This window comes from Labeo rohita, chromosome 16 (genome assembly GCF_022985175.1).
Source record: "Labeo rohita strain BAU-BD-2019 chromosome 16, IGBB_LRoh.1.0, whole genome shotgun sequence".
NCBI classification, from domain to species: domain Eukaryota; kingdom Metazoa; phylum Chordata; class Actinopteri; order Cypriniformes; family Cyprinidae; genus Labeo; species Labeo rohita.
In genome coordinates this window covers 13,716,519-13,729,087 of record NC_066884.1, presented here as the reverse complement: position 1 = coordinate 13,729,087, position 12,569 = coordinate 13,716,519, and the positions used below count along the sequence as shown (strand labels likewise).

General features: G+C 35.4%; 1 protein-coding gene across 7 annotated transcripts in view; it reads right to left on the bottom strand.

Annotated features, from left to right (window-relative positions):
* snap91a (synaptosome associated protein 91a) overlaps window positions 1-12,569 on the bottom strand; it is a 55,059-nt gene that overhangs the window by 15,321 nt on the left and 27,169 nt on the right. For 6 of the 7 annotated variants that reach the window (XR_007829402.1, XR_007829403.1, XM_051131388.1 and 3 more), the window contains exons 9-15: window positions 7,323-7,384; window positions 6,583-6,595; window positions 4,397-4,533; window positions 4,204-4,286; window positions 3,356-3,370; window positions 2,870-3,061; window positions 1,074-1,154 (exon numbers count right to left, since the gene is read on the bottom strand). Coding sequence is in view for 5 of the 7 variants with exons in the window: in XM_051131388.1 (XP_050987345.1) it covers window positions 1,074-1,154; window positions 2,870-3,061; window positions 3,356-3,370; window positions 4,204-4,286; window positions 4,397-4,533; window positions 6,583-6,595; window positions 7,323-7,384 (583 nt within the window). In the remaining 2 variants the exon portion in view is untranslated. The remainder of the gene's footprint in view (window positions 1-1,073; window positions 1,155-2,869; window positions 3,062-3,355; window positions 3,371-4,203; window positions 4,287-4,396; window positions 4,534-6,582; window positions 6,596-7,322; window positions 7,385-12,569) is intronic. The other variant, XM_051131391.1, reaches the window with a different exon arrangement.

Here is a 12,569-nt window from a genome sequence, read left to right as displayed (position 1 = left end):
TGCGAGACACAAACTCGCAATTCTGAGAAAAATAGTTACAAATGCGAGATATAAACTCACAATTCTAAGAAAAAAGTCACAAATGTGAGATATAAACTCGCAATTCTGAGAAAAAAGTCACAGCTGCACAATATAAACTCTAGAGCAAAAAAGTCGAGTGCGAGACATAAACTCACAATTCTAAGAAAAGAAAAAGTCAAAAATGCAAGATATAAACTCACAATTCTAAGAAACTGAACTGTGAGATATAAAATTACATTTCTGAGAAAAAAAGTCTGAATTAAGAGTTATTGACTTAATTGTGAGATATAAACACGGAATTCTGAAAAAAAATATTTTCCTTAATAACTTGCAATTGCTCGTGATTCTGACTTTTTTTTTCAGAATGTGAAAAAAAGAAAAAAGTCAGAATTGTGACGTATAAACACAATTCTAAGAAAAAAATCAGGATTTGCGAGTTTACATCCCTCAATTCTAACAAAAGTCAAAATTGTGAGATGTAAACTCGCAATTGCAAGAAAAAATGTCAGAATTTTAGAGTTTAAAAAAAAATTCCTTTTTTGTTTTATATTTTGTGGCAGAAATGGACTTCCATAAATTGTTTTATGTTTAAAATCAAAAAAAAAAAACTACAGGTTACAAGGTAAGAAAAATTAACAAGGTATATTCTCTGACAAGTCATATAATCATCAGTGTTGCTTTTCATGTTTAAAGGATGTGTACATCTTTTTATTTTAAAACAAGACAAAAACATTGAATAAAAATGATTTTTGCATTGCAAGGAAAGACATTTTCACTTGTGCCTGTAAAGCACAGTGTATGTGCTCAGGCAGCTCATGGACAAATTGATTTTATTTTGCTGTAACGTCGGCAAAAGCAGGTTTTAATAACTCAAGCGATGCAAACAAAATTGCATGCACTCTCACTCACACCAATAAACTGCTGACCACAGCGGTTGTTGGATTTCATGTTTCCATTCAAGCACGCATTCATACACACAAGCCTTTCATATCCATACACAGGCACACACAAATAAAAAGCAGGGTGGATCTTGTGTACGGATGAGCACCCACCAGATCCGGCACATGCATCGGCAGCAGCTGCTGGGGCCAGACCCTCGCTCGGACCATCGCCTGGGGAGGGCGCAAATGCGTCTGGACAGAACCAGACCAACAAAACCCAACAGAGAAAAAGAAACGGGAATGAAGAGGCGATTGAGAGAGAGAGATTTCAATGTCAGTGATAACAAGTGAACAGAAACACTCTATACATCCCAAATGGCGATAAAACAGACCAGTTTGAGCTGTATACAGCACAATTCAGTGTGTCCACATATACACACTGAGGGAAATGAATCAGGCTGCGTGCAACATCCTGTCAATGCCGTCAGGACCAACAAGTGAGTAAAAAAAAGTGTTTGGCTTTGACAGCATGGTTTCTGTTAGCTAAAGCCAAAGCAGTGATGAACATTGTGGCATATAATATTACAAACCCCATGAAGACCTGCATATGCAGGTATGAATTTATTCATTTATTAGCTGAGAAAAATAAAAATAGCTTGGGGTTGTTTAACTGCTGGTTGATTTAATTAGAGGAATATTAAATCAACTGCACAGCTTTGTGCAAAATGAGCCAACGCCCTACATAACATAGAATTATTCTGCATTTGCTAGAAAATGCATTAATTCCTTATGCATGTACTTTAGTGTCTAATTCCCAAACAGTTTTACATTCAAGTGTCAATTTTAAAAAATTACATATTTGAATGGAAAACAAACTGTGGATGATTTATTTAGTGATCTGTGTGTGTAATGTTGTATAAAACTTTTATAGACATTAACAGCAGAGTTATTATAAAGGATTAGTTCATTTCCAGAATAAAAATTTCCTGATAATTTACTCACCATGTCATCCAAGATGGATGTCTTACTTTCTTCAGTCGAAAAGAAATAAGGGTTTTGAGGAAAACATTCCAAGATTTTTCTCCGTATAGTGGACTTCAATGGAAACCACGTGATGTCACTAACGATTATTTTGGTAATTGCGTAATCTGTCAAATATTCTGACAATTAATTGAGTAATCGGATAATTATCGTGGGCTCTGTGTCTCACCTTGTTGCCCATTGCTCAGAAAGTTCCCAAGTGTATCATCAGCCTTAAAGGTTCTTTATGGAACCATTTAAACAAAAAAGGTTTTTCTATAGCATCATGAAGCACCTTTATTTTTAAGAGTGTAGTTACGTTGGAAAGGTCACATGTGACGTAGGCGGAAGTACCGTACCAAAGCGAACATGCGAAGAAGGTCAAATGTTCTTTATAAAAGAAGGTAAAACAACGTTGGACGACACGTGAAGTCGTAAAATCGCATCACAGACCTTGTGCAAGACGAGCATTTGTGGTTAAAAAGTATATAATTTTTTTTTTTTTTTAAATGACTGATCGTTTCTCTACATAAGACCCTTATTCCTCGGCTGGGATCGTGTAGAGCCCTTTGAAGCTGCACTGAAACTGCAATTTGGACTTTCAACCTGTTGATCACCATTGAAGTTCTTGATATGGCGTAAAATCCTGGAATGTTTTCCTCAAAAACCTTAATTTCTTTTCGACTGAAGCAAAAAATACATGAACATCTTGGATGACATGAGGGTAGGTAAATGATCAGGAAATGTTTATTCTGGAGGTGAACTCATTCTTTAATCTTGCCAGTATAGCAAAGGGTCATTACTTGTCAAATCGGCAAGTGAATACCCTGATCCCGAGTATCATAACTTGTCAGCTGAGTGACTTGCATGTATCCAAACTGACTGCTAAACTACCCACGAACTCCCATACTTGGTTGATAGTTGAGCCTGGAGATGACCTGACTGACCTCCAAACAGATCCATGTCTGAGATTGTGGCAGCGGGGGCAGGCACTGGCAGCGAGGCAGCGGCCGGGGCAGCGATGGCGTCAGCTGCTGGTTCGGTAGCAGAGGCTGCGGCAGAGGGAACTGCGGAGGCAGAGTCAGCCTCAGAGAGGGGCGCTTCAGAGCTAGCGGCAGCGGCAGGAGCGGCCAGAGAGTCTGGAACCCCGCCACAGCCAAGCCACAACCAAACCACAGCATTTAAAAAGACAGAGGAGGAGGAAAGAGAGAGGAGAGAGACAAGGAAAGGATGTAGACAGGATGAAAGAAAGCTCAGAGTTGTTTTGTGGAGAGATTTTAGCAAAATGACTTCATAAATCTACGGCTGGATCAAAAGAGTGTAGATTCGGACAGTGAAAATTTGTTCAGAATGTTCAGTGTAGACAAGATGCAAGAGTGTCCATGCTCATTCAAATTTTGGCTATTTTCAACCTGAAAGTCATTTTTACTCACCCTCACCAAGCAGATCTGAAAGAGAGAGGTGAGAAAGAAAAGAAGAAGAGCGTGTTAGATAAAAACAGATGTTTGATCTGTTTATGGATCATCTATGGAAGCCCGTTTCTGCCACTAAATAAAAAAGGTAATTGCGACTTTTTATCTCACAATTCTGACTTTTTTCTCGTAATTTCGAGTTTACATCTCGCAAGTCTGATTTTTTTTCTCAGAATTGTGTCATATAAACTGAAAATTCTGACTTTTTTATCAGAACTGTGAGATATAAACGCACAATTGCGAGTTATAAAGTCAGAATTGCTAGATATAAAGTCAGAATTGCGGGATATAAACTCACAACTGTGAAAAATAAAATCAGACTTTTTTTCTCACAATTTGCGACTTTATATCTCGGAATCGCAAGTTTATATCATGCAATTCTGACATTATTTTTCAGAACTGCGACTTTATAACTCGCAGTTGTGAGAAAAAAAAAGTAAGAATTGTGAGATAAGTCGCAATAACCTTTTGTTTATTTTTTATTCAGTGGTGGAAACAAGCTTCCATAATCATCTGATTCTACAGCAATTTTTCTTTCTACAGAATCTGCAGCTTACAACTGAGACTTGACAAGCTTGGGCAGAAAAGCTGAGGGGAGGAACATTTCCCATTAGTCTGTCATTATAACTCATTAGAGTGTTCACTCAATATACATTCCCCTAATTGGCCCAATTTGGGAAGAAAATTGTTCCTGCAGTTGCGTTCAATGGACTAGTATATAATGGTGATATGAATCATAAACACACCGGTAACAACCTAAACCTTATATTGAAGAATGTAATAAAACAAAGTACATGATAGCAGCTCACCTCCCCATGATGCTGTGGGAGCCGCTGAAGCTCCTGCGGTTGGAGCCAACAGATCAAAATCCACTAGATCATTAAAGCCGCTACTGTAGAGAGAATAAAGACAAGAGAGAGTGATGCATCTATAGTAAGGGCATTTCAGGAATGCTTGTGTTTTATGCATTATAAGATATTTTTATACATTTTTGTAACTTACTTGATAGTGGATGCAGCTGGTGCTGCTTTTGCAGGCTCTGCTGCGGCGGTCTCAGTAACCACAACTGCTGCAGCGGTGGGCTCTGCACTTTTTGCAGGAGTACCAGCAGGTGTTCCATTATTCGTTGGAGATCCCTTCTATACGTGTCATATTGGGTTTACCATATGTTTAATTTAATGTACAATAACATAAATTAATGTCTTATAATACTGTATAATATGATGCAGAATAATATACAGTCAAACCAAAATGTATTCAGACACTTTCAAAATTTCTCACATTATCACGGTTTTTCGCTATAGTTTAGAAAAGGGTAATAATATATGACAAGAACTGTGTCAGAACAAATTCATCTTGATAATGTCAGATAATGTTGATAGAAAGGTATGTAATGGATTACAATCAACCAAGCAATGCTTAATTTTGTTCAGTCTGTGGTGTAAAAAGTTTGCATTAGCAATTAAAGAAGAAACACTTAAAGAAATTATGTTTTTTGATGAAAGCATTTCAGGATTTTTCTCCACATAATGGACTTCATTGGTTTGAACTTCCAAAATGTAGCTTAAATGCAGCTTCAAAGGGCTCTAAACGATCTCAGCCGAGGAAGAAGGGCCTTTTCTAGTGAAACGATCTGTCATTTTTTTTGGAAAATAAAAATTGGTTTACTTTTTAAGCATAAAAGCTCGTGTAGCACAGGCTCTGGGATGCGCGTTCAGGTACTACCGAATCACGTCGAAAGGTCACGCCAGACATAGACGCAACTACAGGCCCAGTGTTTACAGAGCGAATGCGCAAAGACTAAGAAAGTGCAAGTATGTCAAACGCTGTTTACAAACAAAAAGATACAACGATGTCGGACGAAATCTGTTGTAGGAGAAAATAACATGGAGTTTTTCAACATACTCTACCTTTTTGAGCCAGAGTACACAGACGATGAACTTGTGGTGATTTGAAGATGTGATTCGTAGTAGTGATGGGAAGATCGGATCATTTTACCGACTCAGACCTTTGAGTCTCGTTCAGCAAAACGAACAAATCTTTTCGAGTCATTTCGTTCATTAGCAAAATCAGCATCACGTGACAGCCCCATAAGATGAACAAACGTCTCGAAAAAACCAAATACTCTGGTGAACTAATTCCAGTACAAAATGTTGCGCATGCGCGAATGAACGAATCACTCCCCAAGACGACTCGTTCTTCCCGAGTCACATTAAAGAATCAAGCTTTTGTGCTTAAAAAGTATACAAATTTTTATTTTTCGAAAACAATGACAGATCGTTTCGCTACATAAGACCCTTCTTCCTCAGCTGGGATCGTTTAGAGCCCTTTGAAGCTGCATTTAAACTACATTTTGGAAGTTCAAATTCGGGGCACCAATGAAGTCAATTACATGCAGAAAAATCCTGAAATGCTTTCCTCAAAAACCATAATTTCTTTACAACTGATGACAGAAAGACATGAACATCTTGGATGACAAGGGGGTGAGTAAATTATTTGTAAATTGTTGTTCTGGAAGTGGAGTTCTCCTTTAAGCAAAACATAGTCAGGTCAAAGTGTCTAAATAAATTTTGATCAATTTTACTGGTAGTCTACTATATGAAGAATTTTATTATATTAAGTATAATATGTCACAGCTTACTTTATTTTGCTATCCTTACTTACATAAATGAACTATAGTGTCCTGTACCCACTAGTAAAAAAAATGTCTGAATAATTTTTGGTTTGACTGTAAGCTCCCATTCAAAACTTAGAGGTCAGTAAGATTTTGGCTTGAAATAAATTTATATTTTTCATTCAGCAAGAATGAATTACACTGACCAAAATAACAGTAAATATATTTATAACAAATGTATTTCTATTTTAAATAAATACAGTTCTTATGAACTTTATGCTCCAAATATGCTCCAAATCAGCATATTAGAATGATTTCTAAAGGATCGTGTGACACTAAAGACTGGAGTAATGCTATTATAGGAATAAATCATTTTAAAATACATTGAATAGAAAATGGTTACATTATTCATTCATTCATTGGTAATAAATTTTTACCACATCTTTGATCAAGCCTTGCTGAGCTTACAAGACTTCAAAAACCTAAAAAAAATCTTAACAACCTCAAGATTTTGAACTATAGTGTAATACTGCATAATTAAATAGTTAAAAATGTAGTTTTACTTATTACTCACTTTAGTCGGTGACCTAGTGATAGAACATATAAAGAATATAAGAAAGGCTATTAAAATAACTTGTACAAAACATCATACTCAAAAGATTAAATGATGGAATTATAATAATTCATGACATAACAAATCATTTTCAAACAGCAGGCAGGTCAACAAGGCATTATTAATGAAAATAAAATATATTATTACTCTGCTACTTTTTAACATTTTTCTTGTAGAAAATATAAACAATTCCAAAATATCCCCCTCCACCCTGGGGCATGCATTGGGGAACATGGAGTACTCAGTTACAATGTGCACATGACACTAAAATTCATATTGAGAAATCAATCAATTCATACTGAGAAGTTGATCAATTCTAGGCTGGCACTGTTAGTTTGTTAAGTTCAGTCTGGTTCAGCTTGTACAGAGTGAACTTAATTCCAAAGCTAGACCAAAAATAATTCATTCTATAGAGAGAGGGAACTTCAGCATTTTAAAATGCTGAAAATTAAAATTGAAGTTCAACCATCAGTCTATAGAACCGTGAACACAACGACGACAACATCACCATTACAGTACGTAAATATAATCATGTTCTGTAGAAATACTTACTCATCACTGTTAACACAAGGAAAGGAGGAACAATATTACTCTTTGTAATAAAAGTTATTTTATTAGTAGTAAAAAGGCTTTTTTTCATTCAAAGCAGAGAGTCTCTCTTATTTTTACTTCATGTTATTCAAAAAATTTTAAGCACTTACACTTTCTTCCCCTCGAGCGTGTTGAGATGTGTCTCCAGAGATTCCAGAAGACTCTCAGGGGCCTACAAATCCACAAAACAATGCATTGTTAAAGTGACCTACGACTAAGGACACAATGTTCAGACTGCAAAACAAAAAAAGACAAAGTCAAGCTGCTAACACTAAATGAAGACAGGTAGAGAACAAAATGTATTAAAAATATAACTGTTAAAATTAAGACTATAGATACTTTTTTAAAGTAAGATTTACACTGTTTCAGATGCAGAGCACAATGCTTTAGTTTGTGGCCCCAGTGGGGCCCACAATGCACTGCAGCATGCTCACTCATGCATTCAGGCACAACAGAAAGATCCAGAGCACATTATTTGTTAGACATGCCACATAATCGCAGGTGGGTGGGTAAAAATCGCATCTCATGGGTAAAAATGTCATGCAGTAATAGCTAAATAGGCCAGACAAATCACATAAACTGCAATTATATATAAAAACTGGAACACTTTTGTGGTTAATTCACAAATGATTGCTAAAAAAAAAGCCTTTGGGCTAAGGCAATACGATATGATGTGCCGTAATACCACAGAGCATTTATTGATCATCAAGGTCTAGTCAAAATAAACACATCTAAAATACATGACATGACATCTGATGCCACAAAACCTTTGCAATTCTCAAATTTATCTTAAAAATGAACTACAGTTTGATCAGGTCTATGATAATATCATTATTAATGTCAACTACCTATCATATGTGACCCTGGACCTCAAAACCAGACATAAAGGTTTTTTTAATTGAGATACATGATGAATAAATGAGGTTTCCACTGATGTATGGTGTGTTAGGATATGACAATATTTGGCTGAGATACAACTATTTGAAAATCTGGAACCTGAGGGTGCAAAAAAAAAATCAAATATTATCACATATTGAGAAAATCGCCTTTAAAGTTGTCCAAATGAAGTTCTTAGCACTGCATATTACTAATCAAAAATTAAGTTTTGATATATTTATGGTAGGAAATTTACAAAATATCTTCATGGAACATGATCTTTACTTAACATCCTAATGATTTTTGGCATAAAAGAAAAATCAACCATTTTGACCCATACAATGTATTGTTGGCTATTTCTACAAATATACCTGTGCTACTTAAGACTGGTTTTGTAGTCCAGGGTCACATTTGCAGATAGAGTGGAGTGTCTTGTCAGATTTGGTGACCCTGATATACAGTGCAGCTTGAAAGTTTGTGAACCCTTTAGAATTTTCTCTATTTCTGCATAAATATGACCAAAAAGTTAATCAGATTTTCACACAAGTTTTGAAAACTGACCCAATTAAACAAATTAAATGAACAAACAAACAAACCCAATTAAATAAATGAGATGAAAATATATACTTTCATTTATTTATTATGAAAAATTATCCAGCGTTAAATGTTTGTGAGTTGCAAAAATATGTAAATCTCTAGGATTAGTAGTTAATTTGAAGGTGAAATTAGAGTCTATCTGTTCAGAATTGTTTTTAGTCAACAGGATGACAATTAGGTGTCTGTTTATGCCTTGTTATATTTAAAGAACAGGAATCTATTAAAGGAATCTATTAAAGTTTGTGAAAGTGAATCATGGCACAAACAAAGGAGATCTCTGAAGACCTCAGAAAAAGAGTTGTTGTTGCTCATCAGGCTGGAAAAGATTACAAAACCATCTCTAAAGAGTTTGGACTTCACAAATCCACAGTCAGACAGATTGTGTACAAATGGAGGAAATTCTCGACGACAGTTACCCTCCCAGAAGTGGTCGACCAACAAAGATCACTCCAAAACAAGATGTATAATAGTTTCCGAGGTTTCAATGAACCCCAGGATAACTTCTAAGCAACTAAAGGTCTTTCTCACATTGGTTAATGCTAAAGTTCATGAGTCCATCATCAGGAGAACAATGAACAACCACGGTGTGCATGGCAGGGTAGCAAGGAGAAAGCTACAGCTCTCCAAAAAAACACTGCTGTCTGTCTGCAGTTTGATAAAGATCACGTGGACAAGTCAGAAGGCTATTGGAGAAATGTTTTGTGGATGGATGAGACCAAAATATAATTTTTAGTTTAAATAAAACATGTTATGTTTGGAGAAAGATAAGCACTGTATTACAGCATATAACCTTATCCCATCTGTGAAACATGGTGGTGGTAGTATCATGGTTTGGGCCTGCTTTTCTGCATCTGGGCCAGGACGACTTGCCATCATTGACAGAACAATAAATTCTGAGTTATACCAGCAAATTCTAAAGGAAAATGTCAGGACATCTGTCCATGAACTAAAATCTAAAGAGAAAGTGGGTCATGCAGCAAGACAACAACCCCAAGCGCACAAGTCATTCTACCAAAAAATGGTTAAACAAGAACAAAGGTAATGTTTTAGAATGGCCGACCTTAAAAGTCAAAGTCCGGACCTTAATCCAATTAAAATGTTGTGGAAGGACCTGAAGCAAGCAATTCTTAGGAGGAAACCCACCAACATCATTTGGTTCAAGTGTTTCTGTACTGAAGAATGGGCTAAAATTCCGACAAGTCGTTGTGCAGGACTGATCAGCAGTTACAAAATACGTTACCTGCAGTTATTGATTCAAAAAGGGGTCACAACAGATACTGAAAGCACAAAGTATATATTTTGTCTTGTTTGATTGGATTCTCTTTGTCAACTTTAAGGACTTGTGTGAAAATCTGATGATGTTTTGTATTATTTTTATGCAGAAATATAGAAAATTCTAAAGGGTTCACAAACTTTCAAGCAGCACTGTATGTCTGTAGCAGTTTAAATAAAAAAAAAAAAAAACATGCTCTAGAATATAAAGCAAAGTAATCAAAATTTCGACATCACATTAAAATAGAAAGTTTTCGGTAACTTCTAATGCTGCCTTGCTGGAACTGATGACCCTCCTGTATGTCTAAAGCGGTTACATAAAAAAATGCTTGCTAAAGTATGAAACAGAAGAGTTTAGACATCACTAGGGTAAATTTACTGAACATCAAAGCAGTTCTTTGTAAAACAGACTGCTAGATGGTGGTTTGACCAATCAGAATTGAGTATTGCAAAGTATGATTCATATACAGGACCTGCTGCTGTTCATAAAAATAGTGTATGATATTTTCTACAATAATACCAGCAGTTGCAGCTAAACCAATCCTTCAGGGCAGGACTCTCAGACAATTATTCTGGCGCTCTAGCAGACAGATTAGTGATTTGAGAAGTGCCTCTGAGGACTGAGGATTGAGCTGAAGTGTTGGTCAAATACACCAATCCTCTAACCTCAGGCAACAACACTCACCTCCCTTTCCCATTCTCTAACTCTCTTACACACACAGTTAAACACTGTCATAGACATTTACAAAGGTATAATGAAGATTAATTTGCATACAATTAATCTATTAATTACCCTGTGCTCTATAGTGAGCTGATAACAGTGATTTTTATACAGTGTGTTAAACAAATGTATGAGGTTACGAGACTGGAAAGATTCTAGCCTGTCCCTTTCGCTCCTGTTAAACATGAGAGTTTTCTGTTGTGACACAAATGCTTAACTGAAAAATGCATGAGTGCTGAAAACATTTTTTGGTTACTAATTGCAGTGGGAGTGAGAGAGGTTGCATAACATTTAATGAATGAGACCAGGCTTTTCTCAAACCGATATTTCTTCACACTAATCGCAGCTAAAAACAAATAGTCTGCAAATTCAAATTCAGTTTGGTTATGTAGATTATGATTGCATGCACAACTGATCATGATCCATCAAACTTTGCATTGTAAAAATGCATTGATAATTCACCCAAAAATGAAAATTCTGTCATTAATTACTCACTCTTATGTCATTCCAAACCTGTAAGACCTTCGTTCATCTTCAGAACACAAATTAAGATATTTTAAATGAAATCCGAGAGCTTTCTGACCCTGCATAGACTTGTGTTGTGTTGCTGCCTATGCAGGCTCAGAAAGCTCTCGGATTTCATCAAAAATATCATTATTTGTGTTCTGAAGATGAATGGTCTTATAGGTTTTCAATGACATGAGGGTAAATAATTAATAACTGAATTTTAATTTTTGTGAACTATTCCTTTAAGTCCTTTAAATAGGGGCTAAGGGAATATCTAAATTGTGTATGAATATTAATACACCCTGTAAAAATTCATCAAATTTCTTGAGCTACACAGCTGTGCATCCCAGGCCCAAACCTAATTACAACCACTGCCAAATCCAGAACCCAGGCAGTCATGCACATCTCCCTCCAGCATGTCCTAAACTCTGATGATCCAGAATATCCGAAGAAGGCAACCCTCCTGCCCTAACATCACACACAGCATGCTTTCAGAGCAAGCCTCCCCCATTTCTGCCAGCATGAAAAACCCTCCTAATCTTATAACAGAGCTTCCACAATCATAAAACCATTACAGCATTATGTATTATACAGTCTGATTAGTTTCACAGCATTGCAATTTTCCATGAATAGGGTGCAAAATATGAAACTGAAACTGAAACTATTAAAAAAATTAAGTCACTTTATTATATAAATTAAATCTTTTTCAATAAATGGTAAGATCGCAGGAAGTGGTTAATATTTTAGTAAAAAAAATGTATGGATATTTTTAATTTCTAATAGTTGTATAATTTATTTGCAGGAAAGGCATCCAGCGTAAAACGTGCCAAATTGGCTGTGCGGATCGCTCCGCTGTGGCAACCCCAATAAAAAGGGAGCAAGCCGAAGGAGAGAGAGAGTTTTATAATTTAATTATTTCCTATCAATTAAAAAAGAATATTTGCTTGTTTTTTTAGTATAAGAGGCAGTCAACACAACAGCATTTATAATAATTGTAAAAATTTCTGTAATATATATATATATATATATATTTACAATTTAAAGGGATTAAAATATATATATTTTTTTTAAACAATATTTGTAAAAACTGAAAATTTTGTATAAAATATATATATATATTTTTAAACAATATTTGTAAAAACTGAAAATTTTGTAAAATTAATTAACAAAAAATGTCATGCTGTATGAAAGGGCTGAAATATTATTTTTTGGTTGTCATTTAAAAACAGGGTTACATTTCTTTTAATATGGTGAAAATAACATGTTAAATGATTAGTTCACTTCCAGAACAAAAATTTACAGATAATGTACTCAACCCCTTTGTCATCCAAGATTCTCATGTCTTTCTTTCTTCAGTCGTAAAGAAATTATGTTTTTTGAGGAA